This window comes from Orcinus orca, chromosome 16, assembly GCF_937001465.1.
Source record: "Orcinus orca chromosome 16, mOrcOrc1.1, whole genome shotgun sequence".
In the NCBI taxonomy this organism is placed as follows: domain Eukaryota; kingdom Metazoa; phylum Chordata; class Mammalia; order Artiodactyla; family Delphinidae; genus Orcinus; species Orcinus orca.
Genome location: NC_064574.1, coordinates 18,398,664 through 18,423,800, shown reverse-complemented (window position 1 = coordinate 18,423,800; position 25,137 = coordinate 18,398,664). Strand labels below are relative to the sequence as shown.

Sequence of the window (25,137 nt, the reverse complement as noted above, 5' to 3'; positions counted from 1 at the left end):
ATTTAAAAGGAGTCACTTTGTGAGACCAATCATAAGGTCGTATACATGAAAACACCTTGCTTAGTGTGTGGGATGCAGCAGGTGCTCAATAAAAGAAAGTTCTCAGGATCTGTGATAGAAACTGCACCGGTGCTTCAAGAGTGAGTCTGGGTATTATGAAAGTTTGAAGGAAAAGCTTAGGGTATAATGGGGAAGTGTGGTGGCCCTTAGGGATGTTCTCAAATATCCCAGTTCTCCCTCTGGGCACACAGTTGGAAGGCACTGCCTCATTCCTTTTTGAAGTTAAGCATGGCTGCATGACTAGTCTTGGCCAATGGAAAGTGCTGTGTATCATTCTGTGTGGAAACTTTTTAGAACCATTGCCTTGTTTGCCACATTTCTTTCCCTGCCTTGGTGATTATGGAAGCACATGTCAAGATGGACTTTCCAACTTAAGTCCCTGAGTAACTAGGATAAGCAGAGCCCTTCTGCTGGCCCATTTTGCACATGTAGAAAGAGTGGAAAATATTTTTTCTGGAATACACTGAGATTTCATGGTTGCTTGTTACTACAGCATAAATTAGTTTATCCTAACCAATATAGGAGTTTTCTTATAAACTCCCTCTGGAATATCTCAGATCCAAGCCATGTGACCTCCTGTGTGGTCTTAACTCTAACTCATTTGAGCTTGGGATTCCCGCATCTTCTCATTCCATGGTCCACCTGAGCTTTTTTCATGTGAACAGTCACTAAAGTAAAAACAGAATCAGGAAATGGGGTTGGGAGGGGCAAGATCATTCTCCAAAGCCAAAATCAATTATATCAAAAGATTCAACAGGAACAGATGTCAGGCTTGGAGCCACATATGAAAAGTTAAACTAAGAAAAATAAAGCTTGGGTGGGGTTACAAAGCAACTGAGTCATGGGTGAATTAAGGCAGTCAGCAGGTGCCACACAGACACGGCTCCTGAGGTCCTCCTAGGAAGTGATGTGCTTCTATGTGGAGTCTACAGGACAAATTGGAACGTACCAGGAAAGGGTGCTTCAACCCTCCCCTCTTTCAAGAGAGGAGCTTCAGGGAAGCAGCAAAAAGGAAAAGAGAACTAGAACTACAACAACTGTGACGGATGCCTTATACGCATTGTCTCATTTGCTCTCCCCAAGTCTGGGGGAGGAACATCATTAATCTCATTATGTATCCTGAGATGGGAAGAAATCAGCTCAAGTTCACATACATGGGAACAGCCATAATTCAAAGCCAAGTCTGTCTGATGCCTGACTTTCAGCTCTGTCTACCCAACCATGCCTCAGTAAACCCATCCATGTGCAAATATTATTTTCACAGGGCTTGGACACAACTAAATATGGTTTCTTCCAATTCATTCAGAGACACAGAATTTCCCCTAACCCAGCTCTACCTAGATCGTCCCAACTATTATAATGTGATTAACGCAGCAAACACGAGGACTCATTCAAAAGAGCATCTGCCTTCCAACTGTTCTTAAGAGGCAAGTGAATTCAGGAGCTGGAAGAGGAAATGAAACATAGAGAGTGGTCACCCTTCTGCTTCCCACTTCTCTTATTTAGCTCACCATTTGGAGGAGGCATCATGCAGGTTAAATGTGCCCCCACGTGATGAAAAGGATATAGGAAGGAGTCTTCCCTCTGCATAAATAGAACAGGCACAATAGCGCTGCCCAACAAAGGGTGGCTTCTGATGGATATTTGCATGAACTCGCCACACTTGTTTTGCATACAACCGTTAATTATGGTCCTTTCATCTTCACACTCATGGCTAATGGTGGTGGGGATGCCGAGAACAGTAGATTCAGCAGACCTCATTCTGGGAAGAGAGGGAAAGAAACAATGCAAAACTGCATCCACCCACTGTTTACAACTGAGACAGCTACTCTGGGTACCATGTGGAAGATCTGGAGGAAATCAAGGCTTCCCAGGAGCCTGGAGCTTGTGAAATGAGACAGCTGTGGAAAGTATTACTGCTATGATGGAAGGAAAGTCCTTTATGGCAGATCTTTCTATGAGGAAAATAGCTCAGAGCCAGATCTCTCACACTACACTGAATGGAAATTCAGACTTTACTCACACTTATTTTGTGCCTTTCAGTATTCAAGATCGTTTCTCATTTAATCCTCCTCAAAATGACTGTGCGAAGTGTGTATTACTATTTCAATTTTATAAGTGAGGGAACTGAGACTCAGAGACAACAAGAAACAGTCTGTACTCTCATTCATTTATTCATCAAAGGATGACTGAGTTTCTACTGTGTGTTAAATATTGTACTCAGTAGGGAGAATACAGCAGCAAACGAGAGATCCTGCCTCCTGGAGCTCTCAGTCTAATGAGAGAGGCATGCACTGCAAAAAACAAGTGCAATTAAAAATATGCACAATGGATGAGGGGCAGAGCCTCAGGCGCTACAGGATCGTGATGAGTTGCAGCAGGGATAAGGGAAGATAGGGGCATCAGCTGCTTCTTCTAGATGCTAGGGGATGCAGCTGGACCTGGATCCAAAGCAGGCTCTCCATGTCAACCAGGCCCGACGGACAAGGCCCAGCTGGAGGACCGAGTGCAGCATGGAAGGCCAGCCATCCTGTGCCTTTGGATTGGAGAATTTAACCAATTTACATGTAAGGGTCTTGGTGCTCTGGCCAGGTGTCAGGCCTGAGCCTCTGAGGTAGGAGACCTGAGTTCAGGACACTGGACCACCAGAGACCTCCCAGCCCCACATAATATCAATCAGCGAGAGCTCTCCCACAGATCTCCATCTCAACGTTAAGACCAAACTCCACTAAACAACCAGAAAGCTACAGTGCTGGACACCCCATGCCAAACAACCAGCAAGACAGGAACACAACCCCACCCATTAGCAGAGAGGCTGCCTAAAATCATAATAAGTTCACAGATACCCCAAAACACACCACCGGATGTGGCATGCCCACCAGAAAGACAAGATCCAGCTTCCTCCACCAATCAAAAGCACCAGTCCCCCCCACCAGGAATCCTACAACAACCTTACCCACTGGGGGCAGAAACCAAAAACAATGGGAACTACAAACCTGCAGCCTGCAAAAAGGACACCACAAACACAGTAAGTTAAGCAAAATGAGAAGACAGAAATACGCAGCAGATAAAGGAGCAAGGTAAAAACCTGCCAGACCAAACAAATGAAGATGAAACAGGCAGTCTACCTGAAAAAGAATTCAGAGTAATGATAGTAAAGAGGACCCAAAGTCTTGGAAATAGAATGGAGAAAATACAAGAAACATTTAACAAGGACCTAGAAGAACTAAAGAGAAAACGAACAATGATGAACAACACAATAAATGGAATTAAAAATTCTCTAGAAGGAATCAATAGCAGAATAAATGAGTCAGAAGAACGGATAAGTGACCTGGAAAATAAAATAGTGGAAATAACTATCGCAGAGCAGAATAAAGAATGAAAAGAATTGAGGACAGTTTTTTAGACCTCTAGGACAATATTAAATGCACCAACATTCGAATTATAGGGGCCCCAGAAGAAGAAGAGAAAAAGAAAGGGACTGAGAAAATATTGGAAGAGATTATAGTTGAAAACTTCCCTAATAGGGGAAAGGAAAGAGTCAATCAAGTCCAGGAGGCCCAGAGAGTCCCATACAGGATAAATCCAAGGAGAAACACACCAAGACACATTATTACTCAAACTATCAAAAATTAAATACAAAGAAAAAATATTAAAAGCAGCAAGGGAAAAGCAACAAATAACATACAGGGGAATCCCCATAAGGTCAACAGCTGATCTTTCAGCAGAAACTCTGCAAGCCAGAAGGGAGTGGCAGGACATATTTAAAGTGATGAAAGGGAAAAACCTAAAACCAAGATTACTCTACCCAGCAAGGATCTCATTCAGATTCGATGGAGAAATTAAAACCTTTACAGACAAGCAAAAGCTAAGAGAATTCAGCACCACCAAACCAGCTTTACAACAAATGTTAAAGGAACTTCTCTAGGCAGGTAACACAAGAGAATGAAAAGACCCACAAAAACAAACCCAAAACAATTAAGAAAATGGTCACAGGAACATACATATCGATAATTACCTTAAATATAAATGGATTAAATGCTCCAACCAAAAGACACAGACTGGCTGAATGGATACAAAAACAAGACCCGTATATATGCTGTCTAAAAGAGACCCATTTCAGACCTAGGGACATATACAGACTGAAAGTGAGGGGATGGAAAAAGATATTCCATACAAATGGAAAACAAAAGAAAGCTAGAGTAGCAATTCTCATATCAGACAAAATAGACTTAAAAATAAAGACTATTAGCAGAGACAAACAAGGACACTACATAATGATCAAGGGATCAATCCAAGAAAAAGAAATAGTCATTGTAAATATTTATAAACCCAACATAGGAGCACCTCAATACATAAGGCAAATGCTAACAGCCATAAAAGGAGAAACTGACAGTAACACAATCATAGTAGGGGACTTTAATACCCCACTTTCACCAATGGACAGATCATCCAAGATGAAAATAAATAAGGAAACACAGGCTTTAAATGACACATTAAACAAGATGGACTTAATTGATACTTATAGGACATTCCATCCAAAAACAACAGAATACACTTACTTCTCAAGGACTCATGGAACATTCTCCAGGACAGATCATATCTTGGGTCACAAATCAAGCCTTGGTAAGTTTAAGAAAACTGAAATTGTATCAAGTATCTTTTCTGACCACAACACTATGAGACTATATATCAATTACAGGAAAAAAAGCTGTAAAAAATACAAACACATGGCGGCTAAACAATACACTACTAAATAACCAAGAGATCACTGAAGAAATCAAAGAGGAAATCAAAAAATACCTAGAAACAAAAGACAATGAGAAAATGACAACGCAAAACCTATGGGATGCAGCAAAAGCAGTTCTAAGAGGGAAGCTTATAGCAATACAATCCTACCTCAAGAAAGAAGAAACATCTCAAATAAAGAATATAACATTATACCTAAAGCAATTAGAGAAAGAAGAACAAAAAACCCCCTAAGTTAGCAGAAGGAAAGAAAGCATAAAGATCAGATCAGAAATAAATGAAAAAGAAATGAAGGAAACAATAGCAAAGATCAATAAAACTAAAAGCTGGTTCTTTGAGAAGATAAACAAAATTGATAAACCATCACCCAGACTCATCAAGAAAAAAAGGGAGAAGACTCAAATCAATAGAATTAGAAACAAAAAGGAGAAGTAACAACTGACACTGCAGACATACAAAGGATTATGAGAGATTACTACAGGCAACTGTATGGCAATAAAATGGACAACCTGGAAGAAATGGACAAATGCTTAGAAAAGCACAACCTTCCAATACTGAACCAGGAAGAAATAGAAAATAGAAACAGAGCAGTCACAAGCACTGAAATTGAAACTGTGATTAAAAATCTTCCAACAACAAAAGCCCAGGACCGGATGGCTTCACAGGTGAATTCTATCAAATATTTAGAGAAGAGCTACACCTTTTCTTCTCAAACTCTTCCAAAATATAGCAGAGGGAGTGGCACTCACAAACTCATTTGAAGAAGCCACCATCACCCTGTTACCAAAACGAGACAAAGATGTCACAAAATAAAGAAAACTACAGGCCAATATCACTGATGAACATAGATGCAAAAATCCTCAACAAATACTAACAAACAGAATCCAACAGCACATTAAAATGATGAGTCACCATGATCAAATGGGGTTTATCCCAGGAATGCATGGATTCTTCAATCAATGTGATAAACCATATTAACAAACTGAAGGAGAAAAAACATATGATCATCTCAAAAGATGCAGAAAAAGCTTTCATCAAAATTCAACACCCATTTATGATAAAAACCCTCCAGAAAGCAGGCATAGAGGGAACTTACCTCAACATAATAAAGGCGATATATGACAAACCCACAACCAACATCGCTCTCAATGGTGAAAAACTGAAACCATTTCCACTAAGATCAGGAAAAAGACAAGGTTGCCCACTCACCACTATTATTCAAGATAATTTTGGAAGTTTTAGCCACGGCAATTAGAGAAGAAAAAGAACTAAAAGAAATCCAAATCAGATAAGAGGTAAAACTGTCACTGTTTGCAGATGACATGATATTATACATAGAGAATCCTAAAGATGCTACCAGAAAACTACTAGAGCTAATCAATGAATTTGGTAAAATAGCAGGATACAAAATTAATGCACAGAAATCTCTTGCATTCCTATACACTAATGATAAAAAATCTGAAAGAGAAATTAAGGAAACACTCCCATTTACCACTGCAACAAAAAGAATAAAATACCTAGGAATAAACCTACCTAAGGAGACAAAAGACCTGTATGCAGAAAACTATCAGATACTGATGAAAGAAATTAAAGGTGATACAAACTGATGGAGAGATATACCACGTTCTTGGATTGGAAGAATCAATATTGTGAAAATGACTATACTACCCAAAGCAATCTACAGATTCAGTGCAATCCCTAACAAACTACCAATGGCATTTTTCACAGAACTAGAACAAAAAATTTCACAATTTGTATGGAAACACAAAAGACCCTGAATAGTCAATGCACTCTTGAGAACAAAAAACGGAGCTGGAGGAATCAGGCTCCCTGACCTCAGACTATACTACAAAGCTACAGTAATCAAGACAGTATGGTACTGGCACAAAAACAGAAAGACAGATCAATGGAACAGGATAGAAAGCTCAGAGATAAACCCACGCACATATGGTCACCTTATCTTTGATAAAGGAGGCAGGAATGTACAGTGGAGAAAGGACAGCCTCTTCAATAAGTGGTGCTGGGGAAACTGGACAGGTACATGTAAAAGTATGAGATTAGATCACTCCCTAACACCATACACAAAAATAAGCTCAAAATGGATTAAAGACCTAAATGTAAGGCCAGAAACTATCTAACTCTTAGAGGAAAACATAGGCAGAACACTCTAAGACATAAATCACAGCAAGATCCTTTTTGACCCACCTCCTAGAGAAATGGAAATAAAAACAAAAATAAACAAATGGGACCTAATGAAACTTAAAAGCTTTTGCACAGCAAAGGAAACCATAAACAAGATGAAAAGACAATCCACAGAATGGAAGAAAATATTTGCAAATGAAGCAACTGACAAAGGATTAATCTCCAAAATATACAAGCAGCTCATGAAGATCAATATGAAAAGAACAAACAACCCAGTCCAAAAATGTGCAGAAGACCTAAATAGACATTTCTCCAAAGAACATATACACATTGCCAACAAAGGCATGAAAGGATGCTCAACATCACTAACCATTAGAGAAATGCAAATCAAAACCACAATGAGGTATCACCTCACACTGGTCAGAATGGCCATCATCAAAATATCTACAAACAATAAATGCTGGAGGGGGTGTGGAGAAAAGGGAACCCTCCTGCACTGTTGGTGGGAATGTAAATTGATACAGCCACTATGGAGAACAGTATGGAGGTTCCTTTAAAAACTAAAAATAGAACTACCATATGACCCAGCAATGCCACTACTGTGCATATACCCTGAGAAAACCGTAATTCAAAAAGAGTCATGTACCACAATGTTCTTTGCCTCACTATTTATAATAGCCAGGACATGGAAGCAACCTAATTGTGCATTGACAGATGAATTGATAAACAAGATGTGGCACATATATACCATGGAATATTACTCAGCCATAAAAAGAAATGAAATTGAGTTATTTGTAGTGAGGTGGATGGACCAAAGTCTGTCATACAGACTGATGTAACTCAGCAAGAGAAAAACAAATACCATATGCTAACACATATATATGGAATCTAAAAAAAAAGAAAAAAATGGTTCTGAAGAACCTAGGGGCAGGACAGGAGTAAAGACGCAGATGTAGAGAATGGACCTTAGGACACAGGGAGAGGGAAGAGTAAGCTGGGATGAAGTGAGAGAGTGGCAGTGACCTATATACACTACCAAATGTAAAACAGATAGCTAATGGGAAGCAGCCGCATAGCACAGGGAGATCAGCTCCATGCCTTGTGACCACCTAGAGGGGTGGGATAGGGAGGCTGGGAGGGAGACACCAGAGGGAGGGGATATGGGGATATATATATATACGTATGGTTGATTCACTTTGTTATACAGCAGGAACTAACACACCATTGTTAAGCAATTATACTGTAATAAAGATGTTTAAAAAATATGCACAACGTTTTAAATAAGAACAACAGGTTAACATATAGTGAGTATTGGTGTGGATGGCTCTTAGATAATATGACTGGAAGGTTCCCAAAGGATATGACGTTGAAGATGAGGCCTAAAAACTAAGGTACTAGTTCTTCAAAGAATGAAGAAGACAGACATGGATAATACAGCAGCCTGCAAGAGGTCCCTGAAGCGAGAAAAGTATCTTGGAATGTATGAGAAATAATGTCTTAGAAAATGGTCAAGAGAGGAGGGGTAGTTGAAATGTAGCAGGAATGGTCTAACTGTATCTGCAGTACAATGCTACATTCTGGTTACCCCTTTTTAAAGAAGGCATTGGAAAAAAGGAGTCTGTCTATGAGAGAACAGAATAAACAGGATGAAAGAGATACAGAAATCATGCCCTATGAGAAACAGAAGTAATTGCATATTCAATATCAGTGAGAGATGGCCTGGGTGACCAGGGATGGTAGTTGATACTGTCGTATTTTCTCCAAAAGGCTGACATGGTAAAGAATGATTTGATTTGTTCAAATCAATACAAGTTTCCAAGAGTAGAGAGTTAAGGGGACAGAATTTGGCTTTATAGAAAGGAGAAAGTTCCAACAATTTTTCTTGTTCAACAAAGGAATCAACTCTTTCCCTCCAAAGAATTGCAGCGGTCAAGCTGAGGCTATATAATGCCTTGCCAAGAACACTTTATTAGAGATTTCTGTGTTGGCTTCTGGTGTAGATTAGATGACACCTCAAAATCATCCAATTCTTAACCGCTACAGATCTGTAATATTGTTGTATCCAAAACAAATAGTTACAATATGGCCTGATTCGCAAGAAAGACAGATGCTGAGAATTCAGCGCCAAAGACAGTGCTTCAACAGGCGGGACTGACCTTGTTATCTGTAAGAAAGCATAGATGGGTAAATGGGAGATTGGGTTGGCCCCAAAGCTTGTTCGGGTTTTTCCATAAGATGCTATGGAAAAACCCAAATGAACTTTTGGGCCAACCCAATACTAATCTAATCAAAATTCCAAACGCAAGTGCCTGTGAACAACTCACACTTCATGGAAGTGCCTGTGAGGACTCTGAGGACCATGCTTCATAGTGGACATCATACTCGGACTCTCCATGGTTTTTATAGGGCTGGATTAAATGACTCCACATTTATAGAGTTCACTGTAGAGTTTGTAAAATGTCTTTACTCCCATCCTAATAATAGTCAAGATTTAATGAGTGACCTCCACATTTCTAAACCTAATGACTAATTATTTGACACACGATTTTACGTATTTATTTTTGGTCTCTCCCTGCTAGAATGTAAATGCTACGAGGGCAGGGATTTTTTGTCTGTTTGGCTTGCTGCTTTATTCCCAGCACTCAAAAAAGATGCCTTTGTTTTGGGGGGGAGACATAGAGTGTATGCTTGCTAGATGTTTCCTTAATTAATTAATCAGTCACATCTAACTCTTTTAATAGGTTACTTAAAAGTCACACAGTTACTAGGGTTTTGTGTATAGGCAGTCTGATGGTAAAGGCTGACTATTTAGGCACTCTGATAAGGTGAAAAAACATCTTTACTATTCACAGAATAACTATATCTGAACCCTAAAATTCTCTTACTCTTGTTTTGACTGAAACTTGTAGACGGGATCGGAAGCAATGAAATTGACTGACAGTACATCATTCAACCTTGCCCACAACCATCCTGCAACAAACGGCCATTTCTGCTTTCCTTTAATTTTTTAAATGTAATATAACTTTGCCCTAACCTTTGTTTTTAATCTTCTAGTGATACAGATTTGCTGAATTCTGGTTTTTACTTGACTCAAGACATTTTACCCCTTTCTGAAGGGAGTAAAGCATCACTTAAAAAAAAATATAGTGCTTCTGTTTCTGGCCTGCTTTACAGTTGCTGATTTTCATGTTTACTTATAGTTTCCTTTATTTCTCCCCCTTTTCTTTGCAGATTGTTGTCTTCTGGCTTTTCTATGATAGACTGGAAGGCTGCCTTTATGTTCCAAAAAAGTATACCTAAAAAAAATCTTAGTATCAAAAATAAAATAGTCATTTGCTATTCTATCCTGTCTAAAGTGGGATAATTAGCAGATTTTTATTTACATTCATCAATCCTCCAACTCTTTCTTAGTTTTTGTTGACATAAGAGTGAATTACAGACCCAGATTACAACTGGTAACTTTTTACATTATACATCTTTTCTTTAAGTAATTGCTTTTAATATTAACCTCTTTGTAACATGTTTAGAGCAATTATTTAGCATTAATGTGATATTTAATTAGTTTCCATGCTCACTGTGGGTCTTTTTATTTCATATTTCTCTATTCTTGATTTCTTTATTTTGATTCATTGCCTGGTCAGCTGCTCTTTGAATGATTTATTAGAAGCAGGACCTGTGGGACCCTCAGGATGGTGAGAATGTCTTTCTGATGCATTTACATAAGAACAACAACTGGGCTGGTAAGAAATTTGTGGGTTACAACATCTCCTCAAAAATCCTCCAGGCTTAACTGCATTGTCTTCCGCCCTTTATGATATGGTGAAATCTGAGGGGGCCAAGCAGAGATGTGTTAGACCGAGAATGACTTTCCTGCTCCTGTGTCCCTTTCACCCAACTCTTTTCAGTAAAACTTAATACTACACAGTAATTTGAAATGGTGTGTGGTTTTTCTCTTGCTAGAAAAATACAATACTCTGAGTGCCAGCTCCCACAGCTTTTTCCTCTCTGTTCCTGTGAGGCCGACTATACCCTCAAGACACCTGGCGTAAGCACCCATCCAGTTCCATTCCTGCTCGTGTTTCATTACAGCAAACCTTAGTTCCCAAATGGGTGTACCCACGGGGTGGGATCAGAGGCATGAGTAATTAAATGGCTTTGTTTATCTCGGAAGCAGTAGTAGAAACTGCTTCTTAGATGAGGCAGTTTCACAGTGGGGTGACTTTTGCCCAATGGCAAAACCGCATGTCTTGAAAACGGTTTCTATTATATGATGTCTGGGGGCCAAGACCTCCAGCAATCCTCCTGCCTCATCTGCTGTTCTTCTAGGACCCACCATGCTCAGGTTGGGGAAATCTCTCCTGGGGTCCATTTTCTAGTTCCCTGGGTTCTACAAACTTGGTCTGTTGCTGGGTTTTCAGGAGAATCTTGGTAGGAATGCAATAGCAGGTGAATTGAATGAAGCTACGACTCTGCTCCACAGCATGGAAACCCAACAGCACCTCTTGATATGTTCCAAGAGCAGGGAAAGTCATCCCTTCTCAGGGTTGTGCTGAACCAAGAAACTGGCTCATATGGGATGCAGAGAACCAAGAAGAAGATGAGCTCCCAGATGCTTCTGGCCATCTTTATATGTCTTCCTCCACAATACATCAGAGTGTTGCATGCAGAGGTAAGACCAGACGGACAGGTGGAAGGCAGTCTGGCTTCTTTTTGTAGTTTTATACTCTCTGTGAGGAATGCTGCTTGAACCAGTAATGAATGCAGAACTGAAATACCAATGTGGAATCTAAATGGGTATGTGGACATTTTAAATGTTAATTAGTTTCTCAATCCAGGTTTCTCATAAGGTAATGAGTGGCACTGACAGACTAGACTATCTTGGCCACAGGCTGTTCTGTAAGAACTTTAGCAAATCTTGCTTCTGTCTCAGCTTTCCCTTCTCCAGTGAGCCTCTCACTTCTCCAGAAACACTGTGGCATGGCACATAAGATTCCCTTACATTTATAGAAGCTCTTTGAGGGCACATACTACATAACCTTAGTATGAACTATCGCGTCTAGCAAGCGTCACTGTTCATTATCTATTTGTTGAATGAAATATGGCAACCTGAAACAAAACATGTCCACAAAAGCATCCTAGACAGAAAATACTTGAGTATAAGAGGAACTTAAAGATAGTTAGCTTGCGAACATAAGACCAGATGGGTCTGTGTGTATAGAGGGGAAGTGAATGGTGGAAAAGTTCTTATGTAACTGAAGAAAAATGCCACCTGAGAAGGTGATTGCACTGGTTCTATTGGGACCTGAAAGTATGGATCAAGAGCAATGGGTAGAAACTACAATAAACGATATATTTAAGTCAGTTAAAAAAAAGCTTTCTTAGAGCCACAGCCTCCACAAAGATCAGCAAAGTTACCACATAAAGAAGTGAGTTCTCTGTCATTGGAGGTATTCAAGAATAAGAACTAACATCATCAAATAAATGCTGGAGAGCATGTAGAGAAAAAGGGACCCTCCTACCCTGTTTGTGGGAATGTAAATTGGTGGAGCCACTATGGAGAACAATATGGAGGTTCCTTAAAAAACTAAAAATAGAGTTACCATATGATCCAGCAATCCCACTCCTGGGCATATACGCAGAGAAAACCTTAATTCAGAAAGATACCTGCATCCTAATGTTGACAGCAGCATTATTTACAATAGCCAAGACATGGAAGCAACCTAAATGTTCATCATTTGAATGGATAAAGAAGATGTGATATATATATATATATATACACACACACACACACACACAATGAAATACTACTCAGCCATAAAAAAGGAATGAAATAATGCCATTTGCAGCAACATGGATGGACCTAGACATTATCATACTAAGTGAAGTAAGTCAGCAAGAGAAAGACAAATATCATATGATATTACTTATATGTGGAATCTAAAAAAATGATACAAATCAACTTATTTACAAAACAGAAATAGACCCATAGACATAGAAAACAAACTTATGGTTACCAAAGAGGAAAGGGGTTGGAGGAGTTTGGGATTAACAGATACATTACTATACATAAGACAGATAAACAACAAGGTACTACTGTATAGTGCAGGGAACTATTTACAGTATCCTGTAATAAACCATGATGGAAAAGAATATGTATATATAACTGAATCACTTTGCTGTACACCAGAAAGTAACACAACATTGTAAATCAACTATACTTCAATTAAAAAAGGAATAATTATTAACATCAGTTAACTGTGATATTGTAGTATTGACTGAAGCACTGTTTTGTACGTAGGGGGAGGGAGGGAGATATTGGATGACCTTTCAGATCCTTTACAGCCCTGTGATTTTGTAATGTTATGACTGGCACTCCTCAGTAGCCAAAAAAATATTTGACACAAAAAGGTTACCTTGTCTTTGGGAGAAAAATACTTCCTAATGTGACTAACGGTAATGATAAAGGGGTTAGCAGTCACTGATTAACTAAAACATGTTTAGTGCATTAATAGATATCAAATTTATAGGTATTCTTTTATAGATGAGGAAATTAAGTCTTAGATCTGCATATGATTTGCCCAAGTGAAACACCTTTCTATCCTCTAATACAGGGGTCTCAGAATTTTTTTCTGTAAAGGGCCATATAGTAAATATTTTAGGCTTTATGCAGCATACAGTCTGTCTCAACTACTCAAGTGTACTGCTGGGGCATCAAAGCAGTTACAGACCGTGGAAACGAATAGGCGTCACTGTATGAAAAACCAAAAGCCAAAAACCAACAACGCTTTACTCACAAAAAAAGGCATGGGTCAGGATGATTTGGTCCACGGGCCTTAGTTTGTCAACCTCTGCTCTAAAGTCATGCTGCCTTCTCATTTAAGAATGGGAAAACAAGGCAAGACATGGCCTCCATGTGGCCATACTTACTCCATTTGCTTTGCTGAGTGCCTGGAAGTAGATGCTGTAGCTTTTCAGAGGGGAAAGAGGTGGGTTCCAGTAGCCATTGTATGTCTTGTTGTCACCCACTGTAAATGGCTGGGTGACAGGCAGGTTGGCAGGCTTCAACTCAGCAGCAAAGTAGTGTAGAGAATCGAGGCTGGAGGCATTCCTATAGCTCACCGGCACCGAAAAGCACTCAATGATGTCAGCTGCCCTCCGTGACTTCTGAAGTCGCTCCTCCTTGACAACCAGCTGATAAACACTGGACGGGAAAGAGGAGAGGCAGATGAGCAACCCCCTGGAGGGATGAACTTTTATCATCGTCACTTCTGTCTGCAACTCCCTCCTGAGCTTCAGACTTATAAACCCGCTGCTTTGTAGAAACAGATTTCCATTTAGATGTTCCAAAGCCAGCTCACACTGCGTATGTCCAAAAATGCAACTCAGTTTCAACCCCTACAAACCTGTATGTTCCTCTTCTCCATTTCTTTCCTTAGTGAGAGTAGCACTGCTCATCAAGTGGCCAGATCTTGAAGACGGGGCTCACTCTCATTTCCTGTATCCTTGGTTTGCACTCTACTTTGATCAACAAGCTCTGTTGACTTGATATCAGCAATCTGAACCTGCCCCTCCCTTTTTTTCTCCTCCCATCAAACTGTTGAGGTTGGGCACTTCCCCACCTCTTAGCTGAACTCAGCTAGTCTCTTTGCCTCTAATTGATTGGATCAACTCACCAGTCAATCCACTGACCTTCCTGAACATAAACACTGTCCCTCTTCAAACACGTTCATAGGCTCTCCATTCTTCAAACGACACAATCTAGACTCCTCATCCTGACCTTTGGGGCACTTTGTCTGGCTTCTAGTCTACCCCTCAGACAGTCTTATGGTAAACCCCTCATTGCAGCTGCTGCAGACCCCATGCTATCGCACAAACCTCCTTTGGATCCCAGCCTATGCCATCACCAGTTCGTGCTTCCTCCATCTGCAATGCCCTCTCATTCAACTTCTGCCTGTGGAAGCCTTTCTCTAAAGGCTAAGCCTGTCTTTCATCTCCTCTATGAAGCCGGTATAGATCCTCCAAATCTGAATGACTTTCCCCCTACTTTGCTCCTCCACTGTTCGTTAATGGCTATCTGCTCGGGACGGCAATAACATAAGCATGGAACTGCTGTTTCTAGGTCTAGACTGTGACCTTTTAGGCAGTGGAAGTTGTGGCTTTGTTATCTCTGTATCACTCTCCTCCATCCACATACTGCTCAGCAGGTTGCCTGATACCTACATAGTGATCAGTGAATGCCTGTTCAAATGGACCAAATTGAACTAAAATTGAAAATAAGCATGAAACCCAACCTGACAGGATGCAGAAACCCTAATCAAGATAAACAGTGATTCTTCTGAGCTCCTATCTAGTGATCTCACACATTCCCTTCAACTTAGCAGGACTGTAAGAAGGTGTTAATGTGTGAAGGGAGATGACCGAGCCTTTTTAAAACACCAACTGTATGCTAAATGTGTAGGCTCCTTTTATAAAAGTTATCCTAAATTTTGTGAATTTTGATAACATTTTACTATCTCTTCAAATGCCCACAGTTTGTAGTTCTCTTGAATAAATGCTCTTTTTTTTTTCTTTTTTAAGATCTTTATTGCACATATCTCTGGGACTCATGATTTAAGCCAATTATCCAAAGAGTACCTCCAGGAACTTTTGCAAATTAATGAAGTGATTGCAGCAATGGCCTCAAACCAATCATTTAAAGATGACACAGTGAACGAACACACGGTTTATAAAAATGGAACGTGGTGAGTGCTACCATTCTTCAATCAGACTACCCATCTAAAGACACTTGGTTAAGAAGCACAACTTGGTGGAGACAGAGGTACAGGATTATTTAATTAAGGAAAAAAGGCTACAGAGGGACTGACCCAAGGAAACATGACACAATCAATGTGTCAAGTCTTCCCCTGGATCTCCTTGAGCATGGGGATGGTCAGCAATGCGGATGGGAGACAAATGGGCATGTGAGTGCTGCCCCTGGATGAGTGATATGGGAGTGGAGGTGAGCAACAGCTCAATGAGATGCCTGCTATCTGCTGTGCACATCTGGACAAGAACTCAACAGCCCAGAGTGCATGTGAGTGACATGTGAGTGAATGTGGCCAACCTCTCTGGGAGTACAAACTATATCTGAGTATGAACGATGTCCAAATGAGGATCTGTAGGACCTGGGTGTCTGAAAGCTGAGCGAACATGTATACTCTCTGAATGAGTGGGTGTAACATCCAGACAAGTGTGAACCTGAGTGTTTGGACACCTAAATAAGTGTGTATGAAATCTGAGTGAGTGTCTCCAACAGCCCAAAGTGTGTGTATGTATTTGTGTGTGTGTGAGACATCCAAATGTGTATATAAAACTGAAGTCAACAGGGCTTCCCTGGTGGCGCAGTGGTTGAGAGCCCGCCTGCTGATGCAGGGGACACGGGTTCGTGCCCTGGTCTGGGAAGATCCCACATGCTGCTGAGAGGCTGGGCCCGTGAGCCATGGCCGCTGAGCCTGCGCGTCCGGAGCCTGTGCTCCGCAATGGGAGAGGCCACAGCAGTGAGAGGCACGCGTACCGCAAAAAACAAAAAAACAAAAAAACTGAAGTCAACAAATAATTAAATTAAATTATGACTTTAATATTCATCCTATCCTCAACCCTGAGGTCTTTTTCAATGGTACCATCACTATGTTTATCAGGTCAGTTAAGCTCAAAACAGTCCCTGAAAAACAGCACAAAGACCCAAGTCCCAAACTCAGGTCATGGGGTGAGAGTGGAGGAGCACCTATGCCAGTTTTCAGGACCTGTATTACTTTACATATAACAAGAATCTCGAGTAAAACTGAAGCTGGCTAGTGTGCTAAGGGCTACTTGTTGAGGGTCCATTACTCATGTGACTCTAATCTATGAGGGAAAGGGCAAAAAGGAATTAAGAGAAAAGGAGCAACAGCCTCTTGGGTTCACCTGTCCATGCTTGCAATAGCACCTACAATACTCTACACTGGGCTTGGGGGGCACTCAACCGATCCAGCCCTCACGCCCTCTTGACCAGGTCGGGAGGGACCAACAGCCTCATCCCTAGAAGCAGGACGTTGAAAAGAGCTATGGGTCCCTGTTTTCCCCTGAGGCCCAGCCTATCCCTAGTCACCACTTGGGTTAATCCCACCCACACGAGAAGACCTCTGTCTCTGTTTCTCAGCCCAGAACTCTCATGCCACCCTTGAATCCTTCTGTCATCCTTACCCCAAAACCTTGGGAGCTTCACTGGGGCTGGATTCCACTCCCTAGAATCATTCTGTTGTCCCTGTCCCTCCGATAATGGGATGGATCAAGAAGCGTCGCAAGGCTGGCCCGAGGGCTGCCCATGAGTGGCATGAGATTCTGCAGTCATGGACAGCCAAGCAGTGGGGTCTTCACTGAGCTCTGACACGTGAATGCTGCCAAGGGCTACAGAGAGAGGCAAATCATCTCTCCAGGGGTCAGCCTGCGACCCCACTGCCCCCTCCTCCCCACCAATCTGATTATTGAGGACTCACTTGTCAATTCAACCAAACTCAGCAGCCCGATTACAGATGAGGAAACTGAGGCTGAGAGGCTGAGTGCCACATGGGTGTCAAACTGCAGCAAAAGTAGAAATCCAGACCCACAGTCAGTTCAGTATCCTTTCTTTTTCTCTACCTTCCTTCTTCTTCCATAAGCCAACAAAATGTGCAGAGGGCCTTCCAAGCATTTTTTTTTGTTTTTTTTGCTTGGTAGCTGAAATTGCATAGCTCTATTCCACCCAGCCTCGTCTGAAATCACAAAGACTAGCAAAGGACATTTTTGGGGTTAAACTGTGCCGTCAACATATGGTTCACATACAATTGGGATCAATGTGCCAGAGCACACCCAGCAGCTTCCTGAGGCCCACTGTGTCTGTAGTCTGTCCATGCAGAGGCAAATCTACAATTGCAGCCAGAAAGCTGTAAACCATTTCGTCATATAAATCTTTTTTTTTGCCAGGGAATGCAGCCTCTCTCAAAGATCTGAGAGCTCTGACTAAGGGGAAGGAGGTAAGAAATGGCCGAGCAAGTTATGCGACTTTCCTGTCCCTGAACTACATACTGTAGGAAGCGGTGGGAGAAAAACGAGAGAGGGGGCATTCTTTTTGTTTCTGAAGTAACTTCATTCTCATCAGCATTCTCTTGAAAATATATTTATCGAAGCTCTTTTCAGCTCGCTGGTGATGATTAAATCATACCTAAATGAGACTACCCACTCTCCCCAGCCCAAGTCATTATCTCTAGTGCAAAATAAGTGGTTAGAATAAACTATTCAGGATCATTTGTAAAAAGACAGGATTTTTTTTAAGTAGAAAATTCCTGATAGTACGAGAATAACTTATTCTTTTCTACGCTTACCTCACAACATACAATGTTTACTCATACATTTCCCCTTCCTGTGATACCTTCTCTATTTCTCCCAATGAGAAGGTGGACATTTATGACCACATTTTCTGCATAATTTATTATAAGGGTCTCTTCTTTCAGGACCCTGAAAGCTAGGCTGCAACCTCACCTCAATGCATAAGGCCAAGGGGTATCTGTACCTCTTTCACCTCCTTAGCTTTGGTTTCCTCACCGTCAATGTCCATTGTTCATCCTCTTTCTACAGTGACTGATATGCTCCCTCCCCTCTCCTCCCTGACTCTTCAGACCCAGGCTTGCCAGCAACTTCTATATTTTAGTTTCAGTGTCTCCTGAGACAAGAATACTCTACTCTGGTCCAAAGTCCAAGACCCCAGCTCGTAGAGGTCAATAGCCTTAGATGCCTTTAAGAGCAAAACCTGCAGGAACCTCTGCAGGCTTGGGAAGAACCCTGCCGTGGACTCTCAGGCCTCCTCTGCTTCCCGAATTAACAGTTTAGAGGATGACTCACGCTCCTCTGACCAGGTACCACTGAGGGGCACCAGGGACCTATCAGACCCATGCCTCCATCATAGACACATCCTGTGGCGCCCTTTCTATATCCAGGGAAGATGTTTCCAGCCAGAGGCTGTATCCATTCAGAATGTTGAAGTCAGAAGACAGATAGAGGGTATGCTGCCCAACTTCAGAAAGTGGCATATTTGAGCCAATGTTCTCCCAGAAATAGGTTTGTTTTAGTTCAAGTTCTTCTAGAAACAGACCCTCAGCTAAAGTTTCAATGCAAACAATCTGTGAAAGAAGTGGTCCCAGGAGAAACCAGTAAGGGAGTGAGGGAAGAGGAGAGAACAGGGCAGAAGCTAAGTAAGAATATGATTTCAAGGCAAGGTCCCAGACTCAATCTGATCCCATAGGGAGCTCCGGAGCATAAATTGTACCCCCCAGTTTGTCTTATCTCAAGCCAAGGGTATTTGAGCCTCTGATACCAATCAGTTATTGGTTATGGACCCTCCTGCAGAGACAAACTCCCAGGTACTCCCAACTTTGTGGGTCAAACAAGGTGGCTCTGGTAGCCTAACGGCAACCCTTCAAAGATGGTCACGGTCAAGGGCCATTTGCATCGAAGCGCATAGAATATGGAGGATGGGCACATTGCAGGAAAGGGGAGATGAGGGGATCTCTATGAGCACCAACAGTTCCCCTACAGGGCACCTATGACCAATGACCACATGGGACTTGCATAAGAGCAGAGATCCAGTTAGGCAAAGTATTTTTCAACCTTTGTTTTCAGCCCAACTCTGCTGAGGCATATGGTAACATTCCATCAATCACAGTGGCTTCTCCACCAAGATTTCTTTTTTTTTCTTTTATAATATTATTTATTTATTTGTAAATTTGATTTACTTTTATAGCTGAAGTAAGTATAGTATTATACTTTTATAGTTATATAAGAGCCACAGGTACAAGGAGTTCATAAATATGTACAAGTATAAAATATCTAAGTGTAAAACAAAAATAGTTTTAAGTCCCGTGGAAGCCCCTTCAGGCAGCTCCCACATCCTTTGGTGGCCCCACTGATCACTGAGCACACCCTTGCTTGTAGGCACCACAAGATGTTCAAGGTTCACCTGTGCCCTCCTTCCCTGGAACCATAATCAGGCACTTCTGGGCACCAAGTAAGCTCATTGTACTGTTATACAATTGCTTCTATGCCCTTCAACTGGACAGAATTAAGGAATACAGTTTTTAATTGAAGTATAGTTGATTTACAATTTTGTGTTAGTTTCAGGTGTGCAGCAAAGTGATTCACTCATACATATGTGTGTGTGAATTCTTTTTCAGATTCTTTCCCATTATAGGTTATTACAAGATATTGAATATAGTTCCCTGTGCTATACAGTAGGACCTTGTTGTGAAATACCTTTTTAAACATCGTAAGTTCATACTGATTAGGTCATACTGGTATTGCCAATTCAAATCCAGTAATATAAGATTCTTCGTTACCTTTCCCATATTTGTTTTTCCAAATTCCTACACCAAGAACCCTCATTTTCAATATCAATATTTTACTCATATACATTGTCACATGACACACACAAAATAGTTTCACAATTAACTCATCAACACTACAACCAACCTCAAAACTTATAAGTACAGTTCAAGATTTCTGAACTGCCCTGCTCTAGTTCCCTCCCAGATGGTTCAGTCCTAAAGCCATTAGACAGGGCAGAGCAAGCAGGCATCTGTACATGACGGGGGAAGCCATGGTGGCCCAGAGTAGGGAGTGGAAGCCCACCCAGCATCTCTGAGTCTGTTTCTGGAAGAACCCAACCTAAAAGACCTCTATATGCCTCAACTTCCTCATATTTAAAAATCAGGGTGTGGGCCTTCTTGAATGGTGGAGTGAGGAGCTCAGCACATTCTCTCTCCAAAGAGCAATGATTAAACTGAACAGTATTAGCAACGATAACAATTTTAGTAGTGACTGGAGGAAAATTTATAGCCTTAAATAACTATGTTAGAAAAGAAGAAAGATCTCAAATCATTAATCTAAGTATCTACCTTAAGACAGCAGAAAAATAAGAGCAAACTAAACTCTAAATAGGCAGAAAGAAAACAAGAATAAAAATTAGAGTGAAAATCAATGAAAGAAAAGTTGGTTTTTGAAAAGATCAACATAATTGGCAACTCTTTCTCTACACTGATCCAAAGACAAAGAGCTATGACATAAACTAACAAAATCAAGGATGAAAGAGGAGGCATCACTACTGAGCCTATAGAAATTTTAAAAATTACAAGGGAATGCTATGAAAAACTTTATGCCAAATAATAGACAACATAGATGAAACAGATAAATTCGTAGAACGACAACTTGCCAAAATTGACTCATGAAAAAATAGAAAATTTCAATATACTCATAACAAGTAAAATAACTGAATTAGTAATTAAATTCTTCCCTCAAAAAGCCCCGCCCATATGGCAAATATTAAAACAATAAATAGTTCTGATATCCAGAAAATAGGAAATGCATCCTGACTCATTCTGTGAGGCCCTGATATCAAAACCAGAGTAATACATTACAGTGAAAGTAAACTACAGCATTATCCTTCAGGAATATAGATCTAAAAAATATTTAACCAAATATTAGCAAACTAAATCTAGCAACATATGAAAAAGATTATACATCATGACTAAGTGAGATTTATTACAGGAATGCAAGGTTGATTTAATATCCAAAATCAATTAATGCAATACACCATATTTTTCAAATAAAGGGAAGAAACATCATGATAATTTCAACAAGTTCAGAAAAAATATTTGAAAAAAATCCAATGCATATTTATGATAAAAAAGTACTAACAAACTAGGAATAGAAAAAAACAACTTTCTAAATTTGGTAAGTCCATCTACAAAATACATAAAACTAATATCATACTCAAGGGTAAAAGATCAAATGCTTTCCCTTTAAAATCAGGAATAAGACAAGGACATCTGTTTAACATTGCACTAGAGATTCAAGCCAATAAAATAAGGCATTGTCCTAGAGATTCTAGTCAGTGAAGCTAGTTAATTCATTAATTAAAGGTACCCAGATTTGAAAGGAAGAAGTAAAACTTTTTACTTGCTGGTGACATTATTCTGTATGTAGAAAATTCTAAAGAATACACACACACACACAACTTGAAATAAAACAATTTCAATAAGGTCACAAGATATAAGACCAATATACAAAAATGAATTATCTTTATCACTAGGAAAGGACAATCTGAAAATGAAATTAAGTAAACAATTCTATTCACAATAGTATCAGAAAGAATACCTAAAAATAAATCTAAACAAAAGATGTAAAATACTTAGACACTGAAAAGTATAAAAAACTGCTGAAAAAAATGAAGAAGATCTAAATAAATGAAGAGACAGTCCCTGTTTATGGATTGAAATAGTCAATATTGTTAAGATGGCAATTCTCAACAAATTTATCTATAGATTTAAAGCAATCTCTATCAGAATCCCAGAAGACTTTTCAAAAAAACAAGCATCTGATAAATTGGATGTTATCAGATTAAAAAAAAAATTGACTTCAAAAGACACTATTAAACCAATGAAAAGACAAGCTACATATTGAGAGAAAACATTTGAAAGGTATGCAAGGTATGATGACATATCTAACATACATAATGACACAATACAACTCAATAATAAAAACACTAACAACCCAATTTAAAAATTGGCAAAAGATTTGACTAGACATTTCACTAACGATAAAATACAAGTGGTTTATAAACTCATGAAAAGATGGTCAACCTTAAGAGGTGTGGCCAAGATGGTGGTGTTGGAAGACCCTGAGCTCAGCTCCTCCCATGGGCACACCAAAATTACAACTATTTACAGAGTAGTTATCTATGAGAATGACCTGAAGACTAGCAGAAAAGATTTTCCACAACTAAAGATATAAAGAAGGAATCAAACTTATATGTGGAATCTAAAAAATAATACAAATGAATATATATGCAAAACAGAAACAGACTCACAGATACAGAAAACAAACTAGTGGTTACCAAAGGGAAGAGGCAAGGGGGGAGGGGCAAAGTAGGGGTATGGGGTTAAGACATACAAATTACTATGTATAAAATAGATAAGCAACAAGGATATATTGTACAGCACAAGGAATCACAGCCATTATCTTATAATAACTTTTAATGTAGTACAATCTGTAAAAATACTGAATCACTATGCTGTATACCTGAAACTAATATAATATTGTAAAGCAACTATACTTCAATAAAAAAATTTAAAAAATAAAAAAAAGAACAAAAGAAAATAAGACAACAACAATTAAAAAGAAACCACTCCCCTCCCCACTTAGAACAGCTATCAGTAAAAAGACAGACAATTGCCAAGTGTTGACAAGGGTATTGGAAAACTGGAGCTGTCATACATTGCTGTGAGAAAGTCAAATGGTGCAGTCACTTTGGAAAATAGTCTGGAAGTTCCTTAAAAAGGTAAACATAAAGCTACCATTCATCCAGCTATTCCATTCATAAATACTTATCTATGTATGTCTATACATAAACTTGTATACAAATGTTAATAACAGTATTATTCATAATAGCCAAAACACTAAAACAATCTAAATGTCTATCAAGTGGTGAACAGATAAACAATATGTGGTATATCCATATAATGAAATATTATTCAGTAATAAAAGAAACAATTTACTAATATACTCTACAGTACAGATGAGGGTCAAAAATATTATGCTAAATGACAGAAGCCAGATGAAAAACACTTTATATACTGTATGATTCCACTCACATGAAATGTCAAGAAAATGCAAATTTATAGAGACAGTAATCAGATTAGTGTTTGCCTGGGACTGCAGGTGTGAACAGGAATCAACTGCACTCAGGCACAGGGTATTTTATGGTGTGATGAAAATTTTCTAAAATGGGACCGTGGTGATGGTTGCACAACCCTACAGATTTACTGAAAATCATTGAATTGTACACTTAAAACTGACTGAATTTTATGGTATGCAAATTATACCTCAATAAAGCTCTTAACGAAATGAGGGAAATGGACTGAGTAATCCTGAATGTTCTTTTTCCCTTCCAAAGAGTCTGTGCTTTAGTATTCAATGATGCACACATTTCAATACAGAAACGCTATGATAAACTTTCGGCATTATTGTACAAGATGGGCTAAGAAACAAGTGTGAGCTTTGTAATCCCCAACAGAATATAGCTTTGCAATTACATTCCGTACCTTAAAGGTCACTTGGAACTATGAAACTGAAATTTACAAAGATATGTCTTAGTTAGCCAACCTTTACTCCAAGGGTCTGGGAATTCCTGTTTTTGTTCACGATTTGCTTAGTCACAATAGCCATTAGAGGAGGCAAGGAAATGGGGAGAGGAATACATTTGCAGTTTATCATCAGAATACGTGCATGTGCATCTTTCCCTGGCTTCTGACTAGCTGTGTGATCTACTGCCCACTCTTTCATGTACTTACTCATTTATTCATCAGGTTATTTATTGTATGACTACAGTGTAGCAGGTTAAAATTTGAATGTAATATGGCCCCTGGGCACTGGGAGCTCAGAACTAAGATGGGGGAAACATATATTAACTGTTCAGTACAGGAGGAACCTGGCCAGGGAAGGATTCTGAGAAGAGGGTTGCTTACAGGATAGTGTGAGGGTTAAATGGGATAGTGTGTCTAGAACATTCTTTCTACAGAGTAGAGTGCTTTTCCTAAAAGTTGGCTGGAGCCAAAACAACTGCTGCATGCATTATTATTACAGTGTTACCAAATTAGACCACAAAGATTTGCCCTGTTTTCCATTTGGATTCTTCTCCTGTGATTGAACTGCACTTAATACATTTAACAAAAGTGGATTTTGAGTAGAAATTTAAAGGAAGAAACATATGTTGTGTAAAGGGGCCATAACAATTCAAATGAAGAGTTCAAATTAAGTTTTAATTATTATCAGATAAAATCAAAAGAAACCTTAAAAGGAGAAACCAGACAACCATCTCATGATGGCTAGAGTACCATATCTTCTTCTCAAATATTTAAAAGAAGTATAACTAGCTTTAATTGAGCATGTACTTACTGGGGTGGAGATATTTTTTAAACCATAATGCAGAAGACTTAGCCCTCATGTATTTTCTCTTAATCACTGGTCCTCTCTCATTCACAATACCGTACATAAGCAACTCCCATGGTTCTAATTTCAATACATATCCAGAATCTGACCACTTCCATCACCTCCACAGCTACTACCCTATCAAGCCCCCAT

General features: G+C 39.6%; 1 protein-coding gene across 12 annotated transcripts in view; it reads right to left on the bottom strand.

Annotated features, from left to right (window-relative positions):
* Positions 1-25,137, bottom strand: part of PTPRT (protein tyrosine phosphatase receptor type T) — a 1,087,126-nt gene that overhangs the window by 235,398 nt on the left and 826,591 nt on the right. For all 12 annotated transcript variants that reach the window (XM_049698694.1, XM_049698695.1, XM_012534093.3 and 9 more), the window contains exon 12: positions 13,879-14,152. In XM_049698694.1, the coding sequence (XP_049554651.1) occupies positions 13,879-14,152 (274 nt within the window). The remainder of the gene's footprint in view (positions 1-13,878; positions 14,153-25,137) is intronic.